This window comes from Amblyraja radiata, chromosome 10, assembly GCF_010909765.2.
Source record: "Amblyraja radiata isolate CabotCenter1 chromosome 10, sAmbRad1.1.pri, whole genome shotgun sequence".
Classification (NCBI taxonomy): Eukaryota; Metazoa; Chordata; class Chondrichthyes; order Rajiformes; family Rajidae; genus Amblyraja; species Amblyraja radiata.
The window spans coordinates 8,489,092-8,501,914 of record NC_045965.1 but is presented as its reverse complement, the minus strand read 5'-3'; the positions used below and the strand labels follow the sequence as shown (position 1 = coordinate 8,501,914).

At 44.2% G+C, this 12,823-nt stretch overlaps 1 protein-coding gene across 2 annotated transcripts in view; it reads right to left on the bottom strand.

The window, feature by feature from the left end:
* The window catches only part of dennd1b (DENN domain containing 1B), a 280,956-nt gene that overhangs the window by 149,668 nt on the left and 118,465 nt on the right, over positions 1-12,823 (bottom strand). For both annotated transcript variants that reach the window (XM_033027984.1, XM_033027985.1), the window contains exon 4: positions 1,706-1,755. In XM_033027984.1, coding sequence (XP_032883875.1) covers positions 1,706-1,755 — 50 coding nt within the window. The remainder of the gene's footprint in view (positions 1-1,705; positions 1,756-12,823) is intronic.

The following is a 12,823-nucleotide window of genomic DNA, read 5'->3' as shown; positions in this document are numbered from 1 at the left end:
TAATAAAGATTGTGTTCCTGGCGCTTTCTGAGTACGAGGGGTGATTTGATTGAACTCTTGGGAATATTATGGGGTAGAGAAAAACACCTCATATTTCACTTGGGAAACACTTTAACCCACTCCCATTCCCACACTGACCTTTCTGTCCTGGGCCTCCTCTATTGTCAGAGTGAGGCCCAGTGCAAATTGGAGGAACAGCACCTCATATTTCATTTGGGCAGCTTACACCCCAGCGGTATGAATATTGACCTCTCTAACTACAAGTAACCCTTGCTTTCCCTCTATCTCCATTCTTCCCAGTTTTACTGTCTCCGACTATATTGTATCTGTTTGCTTTGTTGTTAACTTCTCCCAGCTACCAATGATCTATTCTACATGTTCCTTGATCTCCATTCCCTTTGCCCAGTTTTAACACCTTACGCTTCCTTATCTATGTACCTCCCTCTCCCCTGACATCAGTCTGAAGAAGGGTCTCGACCCGAAACGTCAACATTCCTTCTCTGCCTGTCCCGCTGAGTTACTCCAGCATTTTGTGTCCATCTTCGGTTTAAACCAGCATCTGCAGTTTCTTCCTACAGAAAGTGATATTAGTTTCGCTTGTTGCGTATAAGAGAGATGGTCCCAAAGGCAGAATTAGATTTTCAAATTGAAATGACTATTGGTGCTACACTAACTCTGAATTTTCACCTTAGCCTTTGACATCAAGAAGATATTGAGGGACTTGGAGAACAGACAGGATCATAGAGACAGGTCACAGATCATTGCATTCACACTGAGCTGCCTGGAGCTAACCGGCTTGGTCCTTTGCTGAGTCAGGGAAGCATATTGAAGAATGCACATGGAATAAATAAGGCTGAGGTTGGAAGTTGCTCTGGGTAAAAATACATTAATTAAAGAGCTGCAGCTGCATTTAATGTTGAACTAATATCTTCACAGTTAGCATTTGATGGGGCTGATGGTTTTCTTTGAAAACCAAATTGTGTCACCACATAGACCACTGGATGGCAGCAAAGCAGGCGGGTTTTAAATGCACCTTGTAAACCTTCAACCAGCCGCACTTAGCCCTTTCTTAAAGGCTTACACAAATATTCACAATAAGGTAGATCACTCAAGTGCGAAGACTTAAGTGGATGTCGCCAGTTAAAACCCTCAAACGTGGGGATTAGCCTTTCAAATCCTATCACTGAATAAAAAAATAAATCACCAACACTTTTTTACCTCCACATAAGAGATTTCCAAATAAAAGATGTTGTTTTAAATAGCTAGTTAACAAGCTGCAACACCAACACAGGTTTTCAAAAATTGGGGATTTGTCCGCACTGAGAATTTCAGGAAGATTTTCTTTTTGAAAGATTTTGACACAGCGGTAGATTTGCTGCCATACAGAGCCAGAGACCCGGGTTCGATCCTGACTCTGGGTGCTATCTGTACGGAGTTTGTATGTCCTCCCTGTGACCACGTGAGTTTACTCCGGGGGCTCTGGTTTCCTCCCACACTCCAAAGATGTACAGGTTTGTAGGTTAAATGGCTTCGATATAATTGTACTTTGTCCCTTGTGTGTGTAGGATAGCATTGGTGTGCAGCGATCGCTGGTCAGCGCAGACACTGCGGACCTGTTTCCGTGCTGAATCTCCAAAACCTAAACTAGACAAAACAAGGCAGAGGGGAACATGTAAGGCGATTGGTTTATCGTGCAATACTGTACCTTTCGACATCAAAGGGAAAGCAAAACTTCGGCACAGTCTGTAGAACTTCCTGTGAATGATAATCAAATTGTCAGACTCATGCGGGAACTTGGGTCAAATCACTACTGTAAAGCACCACAAAGAAAAGGTCAGAGAATTACTTTCTGAATTCAAACCATGCACAGGCTGTATTGAAATAATCAACCACACTGAACTTCATTGATTATTAACAAGAATCAAATTTATGCTTCACCAGGATGTACTGACAATGGTCGAGGGGAACCAGGAGGGAATAGTTTGGCCTAGAGGGCATTAACACCCCCTCTCATCCCCACTGGGATCCCTTTCCATGGGACCATATGGATTTTACAAGCAGCACAGCACCATATGGGTAAGCCAGTTCTGTGGATACACGCATTGCAGACTAGCCCTCAGTTTACAGTCAACATGTAACATGTGCTTACAATGGAAATTGAGGGTGGCGGAGGGGGGGGGGGGGGATAAAAAAAGTACTAAAGGATAGCAGTAATAATGCAAATTCAAAATTCCCTGCCTCATTGGAGATCCCCAGACTGCCTTTAATCGGACTTTACTTGACTTTATCCAGCACTAAACGTTATTTCCTTTATCATGTATCTGTACTGTGTGGACAGCTCGACTGTAATCATGTATCGTCTTTCCGCTGACTCGTTAGCACGCAACAAAAGCTTTTCACTGTACCTCGGTACACGTGACAATAAACTAAACTAAATTAAAAACTGCTCGAATCGTCTGTGGGGTTTAACGAATATATATATTAAGCAAGTATATATGTCACTTGCTTAAAACCAGCATTCCCTCTGCAAAGTGATACTAAATCTAATTTTTTGTGCATCTTATAAAAAAACATGGAACAACGGTGGAATATTATACCGTTAATAGCAGCACCAATTTGTTTACAATCGCTTAAATAACACCTCGGTTTTTAAATCTCCCAGTAAAACTGCGGAAATTTGGAATGGAATTTCCATTTGTTCACATTTTCGACCAGCATGGCAGTAAAATCTAGCTTTGCAGGTAAACAGAGGGGCTTCCAAACTGTTTTAAGGTGAAGTTTTGCATTGCTAAGGATGCTGGCAGCTCTTTTATTTAAATCCTGGCCTGTGTACAAAAGGAGCTAAGTGTGAGCCATTGATCTGTGCTGACAAGGAAGACAGAATGCTCAACTAATTTTAATCTTTACACTTAGAATTAAAAGAATGGCTGAGTGAATAGTACTTGTTCTTGTCGCCAAAGCAGTTGATTTAGGTGTTGGGACTACAAATTCCCAACAAATACAACTGTTATCCTACACAACCTTAAATTTCAGCCTTTCTTTCCGCTTTGAAAGCAATTACATTACACTGGTTTAATACATATGTCAATCGATATAGGTTTCTAATCTGATTTATAAATGCAAGGTCACATTTTACACCATATAAATACACTTGATTATTTCTATTCAGTTCCCACTTAATCATAAGGTTGATACAAAGTTTGTTTTATCTTTCACTGTGCATCTCCAAACCAAAAATTACTCGTAGATTTAATTCTTACACACAGTAATACTGGAGTAATTTGTAAAATTTCCAACTTAATTTACCATTTCAAAGGAAAAATTGGGCATATGCAAAATAAATCATTTGGACATATTAGTCTTAAATGAACAAAGCATAATAATAATACAGCACAAACAAGTCTTCTATTGATGTTCATACTTGCAAAATAAACTATTTTAGGAAATCGTACTGGCTTAAATTCTAGTTCCACTAAATCTAGTAAAAAGATTCAAATAAAATCAAGTTCCTTTTTTCTCTCTTCGGAATAGAACCCAGTCTCTCCACACGCTTTCCAAATGTCTCAGACAACTCCCAAGGGAAGGTGGCATTTAAAAAAAATTCAATGCTCTTTTAAATTCATGCAACCAGCAGGTCTATAGACTCAAAAAACAATTCAGACAAAAATTGTTTGCAGCACTTATGGGACTGACCAAGTCAGCTGACAATTTCAAGTCCCAAGATAGTATGGATGAGGTTACTTACATCAATCAATGAGGCAAAGCACCAGTTCCTCAGCCAGATCTCATCCTAATTAAAAGGCACTTGCCTGCACCCTGACTCAATGAAACACTGGATAATACAAACCTATAAAGAGTGGTGCTCAGATACCACTCTAGTTATAACCACTGTATTGTGAATGGCCTTGGCAAAAATAACACAATACAGAACATCTAGCCATGTAGTATATTTAATGATGAGCTTTGCTCTGTAAAGTCACAGAGCCAATTGCTTGGAAACATTTTTAAATAGTACAAAATCTAAATATCACAGAATCTATTTTAACGAGTAGTAAAAAGGTATTCAAAGCAAGACACAAAATCCAGGAGTAACTCAGCGGGTCAACTGCGTTACTCCAGCAATTTGTGTCTTTCCATTTTTACCAGTGTCTGGTTAATATGTTAAACATCTTTTGTGGAAGAAGAGCCTGAAATTTTCAGTTTTTATATCTGAATGTGTTCAGAAGATTTTTGTTGCACGATCTCTTTTTGGCAGAATCGATTATTTACAATAATTATTAGAACTTTCGTCGGGAGTCGCTTTTGTTCCACACGAAACAAAATTCAACCAAATTGACAATCAGTAATACCATCATCAATACCAGATTTACCATCAATTGATCAGTGTGAAACACAAACAAAGACATGCTCTTTGAAAGTTGTGTGCAGCATTATTAAAACAAAATAACTGGAAATATAAATGTTGCATATTTGATATTTATTGGCAGCAGTGTTTTATCAGTGGAGAAAAAACCCCCAAGAATCAATTTTTAACCTTCCCTCAATTTTACCGCAGTTTTAACAGATATTTTTAAACACAGGTAATTTAGTGGGTTAAATGTTGTCCGTTTCAAATGTCGCCTCCCTCCCTCCCCTCATCTATTACCTGCCAGGTTTTGTCTTGCCCCTCATCTCTTCCAGTGTTCTTTTCCCCGCCCCCTGCTCCCCCTCCCTACAATCGTCTGAAGAAGGGTCCCAAAACAAAACGCCCCTTTTCCATGTTGCAGGTTGGGACCCATCTCCAGACTGAGGAAGGGTTCCAACCCGAAACGTCACCTCTCAGTGCTCTCCAGAGATGCTGCCTGACCTGCTGAGTCACTCCATCACTTTAAGATCTTTTAATTTCACCATTAAGGGCAGGGTTACTTTCAGAAATGACTGTGACTGAAAACAATGTTACCACAGCACTATTAACACAATCATTCCAGCGTGCTGCTGCACTAAACGTTGACCAGATAGCATTAATACCTACTGTGGACATAGACAACTGGGCAGAATGATCAAACACACTGCAATGTACGCAGGAAAAAAACAGAAAAAGTGTGGACATTAAACAGAAACATATTGTCCCTGTGGCAACATATTAACTGGCTGTGGATAAGTAAGTAAGTAAGTTTATAATTCACATACAAGGAATTTGCCTTGGTGCTCCGCCCACAAGTAACAACATGACATACGGTGACAGTTACGAATGACTCGGAAAACACTATGCCTTAATAATAATAAGACATTGATGATAAAACACCATTGATCAAGCATGTGAACCAACAAAATACCAGATCAAAGGAACCAACAAACATCAGGATAGACACAAAGTGTTGGAGTAACTCAGCAGGACAGGCAGCATCTCTGGAGAGAAGGAATGGGTGATGTTTTGGGTCAAAACCCTTCTTCACACTGTCCCTTCTCTCCAGAGATGCTGCCTGTCCTGCTGAGTTACTCCAGCATTCTGTGTCTATCATCGGTGTAAAGGGCCTGTCCCACTTTCACGACCTAATTCACAACCTTTTTTTACTCTTGGGCATTTTTCATCATGTTGAAAAAACGCCCCGACCTACTTGATGCCACGAGTACCTACGACTAGCATCACGACCTGCCTACGACCTCCTATGACCTCGTGATGACCATGCTGCGAGTATGAGTCAAGGGCAAACTCGGCAGAGGTCATGAATTAGGTCTTGAAAGTGGGACAGGCCCTTAACCCAGCATCAGCAGTTCCTTCCAATACATAACAAACATCAGGTTATGTTTTGGCTCCAGATAGGTTTTCTCAGTGGACAAGAAAACATCAACTAATGCCTATGCAGGGCCTCCAAAACGACATGGAGAAATCACATTTCACGGACGTCCAGCAGATATTGAGGGCCTGCCTCGCCTGACTGTTGGTTGGACATTGCACTGAATTTATATAGTCCTTGCAATTCCAAAATCTTCTAATGGGCCTATCCCACTTAGGCGATTGTTTCGGTGACTGCCGGCAACTGTCACAGTCGTAGCAGGTCACCGAAATACAGGTGACTGGACCCCCACTACAACAATGTCTACGAACAATGTCTACAACAACCTACCACCTAGTCAATGTCAAACTAGGGCAAGCTACCAACAACCAGCGACCCATTAGGACGTCCACCTATGACCACACCTTTGACAACCTACGTCCGCCCGCGACAAGTTACGACCCTGTCGGCGATAACTGAGGACAACTTAAGACAATTCAGTCGCCGGTACCTGTCGCTGGTTGACGTAGGTTGATGTAGGTAGTCGCCAATGGAATTCACCAAAGTCAGCGCTGGCGACAACCTACGTCATCCTGGCGACAAACTACGACAGCACCTACGTCAGGAGAAGTCAAGCTACGCTCATTAGTGTGAAGAACACTGTCGCCGAAAATGTTTGAACATTTCAAAATCCAGCGGCGACCAGAAAAACGCTATGACTCTTTGGGCGACTGAAGAGACTACTCACGACCATACAAGTTGGAAGGGGGCGCTATCTTGGGGCACGGCTGCTAACTAGCAGCTGTCCGTCCTTTTCACTCTTTTCTTGAATTTTTAGTGAGTTTCAGTGTTTGTTTTTAGGAGGTCTAGACTTTTTTATGTGGGGGGAGGGGGGAGGGAATGGGGAAACTACTTTCTAGGTCCCTACCTGGTCGGAGAGGCAGCTTTTCTCCGGGCTGCACCGTCGACCCGTCCTCGCGGCCTACCAGCGGGCCTGGAGCGGCGTTTTCCGGAGGGGACCGCCCAGCACCTCGGCTTCGGCGGCGGCACAACGCTGGAGCGCTATCGCGGAGCGGAGCGGGCGATGCCTTGCCTGGGTCGCCGCGCTGGAGCTCCGATGAGCTGAAGACCGCCGATAAAAACATCGCGGAGCTGCGGGTCTGCGGAGCGGACAACTCCGGGCGGTGGCGCTGACTTCAACATCTGGAGCCTGGGATCTCTCGATGAGATCGCCAGTGGTGGAGCTTCAACTGTCGCGGCCTTGTCGGCTTCGGAAGCCGCCGTCTCCGGTAAGGAAGCGGCCGTTCCAGGTGTCCCTAGCCGCTGAGAGGACTCTCCCGATGCCGGAGCACCATCTCCTGGCGAGAACGGCCTGGAACATCGGGCTTCCGTAGAGGCAACTGTGGAGGCCTCAATTGGCCTGACTATGGGTGAACTGGGGATGGGGACTGGACACTGTGCCTTCCCCCATAATGGTAACCATTGTGGGGGTTGTTTCTATGTTAAAGATCCTTATTGTTCCGTTTCCAAGATGGCTGCCGGAAGGGAGAGTGAACGCTGGCGCGTTTAGCTGCCACTGCTCTCTCTTTGAATTGTGTCTTTGAATTGTGTCTTTGAATTGTGTCTTTGAATTGTGTATTGTTGACGTCTTTACTATATTTTATTTTTTTTTTTGTCGTTATTTTTTGTTTTGTTTCATTCCGCTTACATGTTTTGTATTCTGTTTACTAAATTTTGTAAGGTGTCCTTGAGAGTCTTGAAAGGCGCCCATAAATAAAATTTATTATTATTATTATTATTATACAGGCGACACCCCGGCGACCATGTGACGACAGCCTAGTCGTCTAAAAAATTGCCTAATTGGGACAGGCCCTTTAAGGAGGTCCCATCCTTGTTTTCCATGAATTTTACCAGAATGATGCCTGGATTCGGGGAGTATTAGATGCAGGGAGTCAGACAGAAGGATTGTTTTCCCTGAAGTTGATGGGAGAAGTATATAAAATGATGAGAGTCATCGATTGAATAAATAGTCAGAGCCTTTTCTCCAGGGCGGAAGTGTCAAAGACTCGAGGGCACAGCTTTAAGGTGAGAGAGGCACAGTTTAAGAGGGGCACTGAGATGTGTGGGGCAAGTTTTTTTTACACATAGGCTGGTGGATGCCTGGAACACACTGCCGAGGGTGGTGGTGGAGGCAGGTATAACAGTGGCATTTAAGAGGCTTTTGGACAGGCACATGGATTTGCAGGGGATGGAGGGTTAAAGATCATGAACAGGCAGATAAGAGTTGGTCTTGGCATCATGTTTGGCACAGACATTATGGGCCAAAGAGCCTGTTTTAGTGCTGTACTTTAGACTTTGGAGATACAGTGCAGAAACAGGCCCTTGGCCCCCCAAGTCTGTGCCGACCAGCGATGTCACTACACTAGCACTGTCCTTCGCACTAGGCACAAATCACAAATTTTTATCACAACTAATGAATCTACAAACCTGAACGTCTTTGGAGTGTGGGAGCAATCCGGAGCACCAGGAGAAAACCCACGTGGTCGCAGGGAGAATGAGCAAACTCTAAACAGGCAGCATCCGTAGTCAGGATTGAACCCGGTCTCTGGCACCATATGGCAGCGACTCTACTGACTTCTGTGCCACTGTGCCACCTTGTTCCTCCAGCACTTTGTGTTTTATTCAAGATTCCAGCATCTACGCTTTCTTGTGTCTCCTGTTGGGCAAGTAGATACTCTTGTCTCCTCCATAAATTCCATAACGTCCTTTCACTAGATGTCCCACCATTAAAGGAGAAGCTGCAATTTAGATTGTAAAGGCACACAAGGGGGCTTGGACCTTGCCACATCCCCCTTGACAGCAAGGACTCGGTCTGATTCTGGGAATCAGCCCTACAAACATATTACGTTTTTGCTGATGAATGGAGTTGAACCAATGACAAATAATCTGGACAATAACCGTCAAATACACCAACAGGGCACAAAGGTAACTTTCCCATCAAAATCCACATCAGCCGGTTCTGCTGCCGCTGGAGGAAAACACCTGCAGAGTCCTGCAGAACGGAAACAGGCACTTCGGCCCACTCATCCATGCCGGCCAAGAAGCCCTGTTTAAGCTTCTGCCCACGCCTGCCCACATTTAGTCCATATCCCTCCAAATCTTTCCTATTCATGTACCTGTCCAGGTGTCTTTTAAATGTTGTTATAGTACTTGCCTCAACTACCTCCTCGGGCTGCTCATTCAATACACCCACCACCACCTGAAATGGCTGTTCCATCAATAAAGGAAAAAAAGTTGGACTCAAGCGCTGGAGTAACTCAGCAGGTCAGACGGCATCGCTGGAGAACATGAATAGGTTACATAGAAACATGGAAAAATATGTGCAGGAGTAGGCCATTCCGCCCTTCCAGCCAGCACCGCCATTCAATATGATCATGGCTGATCATCTAAAATCAGTACCCCGTTCCTGCTTTTTCCCCCAATATCCCTTGATCCCTTTAGCCCTAAGAGCTAAATCTAACTCTCTTGAAAGAGATGTGTTTCGTATCTGGACCCTTCTTCCTCATTCAGTCCTGACCCGAAACATCCACTATCCATGTCCTCCAGAGATGCTGCCTGACCCGCTGAGTTGCTCCAGCACTCTGTGTCTATCTTTGGTATTAACTGGTATTTTCTCTTCCTTCTTATTACAAAAAAGGATGGAAGATTCCTCGGCCAGACCAGGGATTGCTTCTTATAATAATCGCTGTTCGAGCTAAGACAAACTATTCAGAAGTCAAAAGTTAACTGGCACAAAGCCTTGGCAACTCTGCGAGTTCTGTTATTTGGACCACATGTGAGATGCGTTTCCACGACAACAAGGCACTAAGATCAGGTGTGGACCTCACTGTGGGGGATCCTGGTGCTTAGAACCCAAGTAACAGTAAATTGGATGCTATATGCACAAAGTGTGGACAGCTTCCAAGTGTGGCACCAGTGCCCACGTGCCCACCATCTCCGAGGCTAACCCAGACACCGAAGACGTCGGGGGAATAAGCACACTTGGCTTTGGTCCACGTTGCTTTGGCAGCAGATGCAGTCAGCCTGTGAAGCAACCATCTGAGCACAACGGGTTCGAACACAGCAAACGCACTTTGTAAAGTAGTCCCTGGAGAAGCCCTTTCTCTGCGCCTGACCCAATTTACACATGCACCTCGATGTCCAGTCAAGTGGAAGAAAAATTAGCATCACAGGGTGAGAAGCATTTTGTAACAATAAACCCGTTCCTTATCTTCTACAAAGATCATTGATAGGGTGGACAGTCAGAACCCTTTCCCCAGGATTGAAATATCATTAGTTGAGAGGGGTAAAGTGTAAAGGAGATGTGCCGAACAGGTTTTTTTTTCACAGAGTAGCAAGTGCCTGGAACGTGCTGTCAGGGGTGGTTCTGGAGGAAGATACCTTGGTGGTGTTTAAGTGACATTTGTATAGGCACATGGATACATAGAAACATAGATAATAGGTGCAGGAGTAGGCCATTCGGCCCTTCGAGCCTGCACCGCCATTCAATATGATCATGGCTGATCATCCAACTCAGTATCCTGTACCTGCCTTCTCTCCATACCCCCTGATCCCTTTAGCCACAAGGGCCACATCTAACTCCCTCTTAAATATAGCAAGGAATGGAGGGATATGGATTATGTGCAGGCAGATACGATTTGGTCTCAGTATCATGTTCGGCACAGACATAGTCCTGTGCTCTACTGTTCTATGTTATATATGAATTGAGCAATGTATCGTGACAAATGTCAGTAGGTTTCAAGCTGTGCCTGATGCTGCTCAAAACCATGACTCATTCACAGTTCTTCATCACTCGGCTTCACGATTGCAATGAACCCAATCACAAGGCTGCAAGCATCCACAGGTCATCCAGTGGTATTTGCTCCAACAGCAGAATCTCCCTTGGGGTGGGACGTTCCCCCACAGAAACCAATCAAGTTGAGTCTATGTTGATCTGCACAAGTATGGTGTGGTACAGCTACAATGGAAATCTTGCTTGCAGCAGCATCACAGACACAGGCTCAGAGAAACGCACACGTCATCAATTATACACCAATTACACAAATGTTTTCTATTTTAAAAAAAGACATAAGAGCAAGACATACGTAGAAAACAAGTCCATTGTGGTCTATGGTGTTCCTTTGCTGAGGTAGGATTAGGGTTGTGCGGGTCGGTTCGAGAACCTGATGGCTGTTCCTGAACCTGGTGGTGAGGGACGTCAAGCTTCCGTACCTCCTCCCTGATGGCAGCAGTGGGAAGAGGGCACGACCCAGATGGTGGGGATCCTTGGTGATAGATGCCGCCTTCTTGAGGCTATGGTGGGGAGGACTGTTGCCCGTGATGGACTGGGCTGAGGCCACCACTCTCTGCAGACTCTTGTGTTCTTGTGCATTGGAATCTGCCATGCTCGGACATGGTGTAATCTGTCAGGATTCTTTCCACAGAATGTCCGTAGAAGTTTATTAGGGTGTTTGGTGACATGTCAAAACTCTTTAACATTCTAAGACAGTAGAGGCCCTGGCACATCTTCTACATGACTATATCTAGGTGCTGGGCTCAGGACAGGTCATCAAAGATATCTACACACAAGAGTTTGAAGATGTTCTCTTCTCTGCCAACTCACCAATGAAAACTGACACACGGTCCCTCTGACTTCCCCTTTCTGAAGTCAACCATCAGTTCCTTAGTCTTGTTGACTTTGAGCAAAATATTGTTTTTCCCAGCAAAATGCAATGAAAAGTATTACCCGGTTCAGTTTTCATAAGTTGCTGCATGGGACAGGAACCATACACAGTGGTAACTGACACCAAGTGCCGGAGGAACTCAGAAGGTCAGGCGGCATCTCACGGGAACATGGATAGGTGACACTTTGGGATGGGATCCTTCTAACTGAAGAACGTTGCCTATCCACGTTCTCCAGAGATGCTGCTTGACCCGCTATGTTACTCCTATTGTCTGTCTATTTTGGAAACCAACATCTGCAGTTCCTTGTGACTCAAGGTTGTAACTGGTGCCATTATCGTTCATAAAGACTTGAATGGACATCAAGTCTTGAGTGAACTTAGAAAGAAATGTAACTATCGGCTTCACAGAATCCCAACAGTGAACAAGCAAACCCTAAAGAAGGGAAGGCAGGACGATGAAAATCATCTCCGAAGCAAGTTGATGACTTCCTATTCAGGAATACCAATGGGAGGAGCTGGACCAAAGGGGGAGAGAAATTAAAGAGCAAATTAGTTAGCCCAGGGAAATGTGTTTATCCACACAGGTTGTTGAAAATATATTTGTCACGTCAAAAAACCTTCAGAGGAAATCACATATCACACTTATTGTCAATCTGATCTTACTTCAAGATAAGGGCAGATGGTTTAAAGAAGATATTGAGAAATTGCGTTGTGATAGCATTCTCTTCCATTTCTTGCGTCCAATTCACGTTTTAAATAACTGCTCAAAAGCAATATCTTTGAAGTTCTTGAAGATACCCGTACACCACAGATGAATGATGCTGATTGATACCAAAGACACAAAATGCTGGAGTAACTGCGGGTCAGGCAGCATCTCTGGAGGAAACGTATAGGTGATGTTTCAGGTTGGAACCCATCTTCAGATTGAGGTGGCTTCTCCAGTCTGAAGAAGGATTCCTACCCAAAATGTCACCTATTCCTTTTCTCCACAGATGCTGCTTGACCCGCTGAGTTACTCCAGCTTTTTGTGTCTGAATCACCACACATGTATGTCGCATCAGTAGAAAGCAAATTCGGCAAATGCGTTTTAATTGTAGATTTATTCAAACTGTTAAAAACTTGTTTCATTATATGTTATCTTCCTTTTACAGTTTTTAAACCAGATAAGCAGGCAATTGCTTTAAGGGCCTGTCCCACGAGCATGCGACTCCATGCGGCAAGCGCGACCTAACGTGGTCGCTTGATCCGTACGGCCTCGCGGGGCTGGTCCCACTTCAATCGCCGTAGCCGTATGGAGTTGTGCGGAGCTGGTTCCGACATTGCACGGGGTTCTGAAAAACTGAC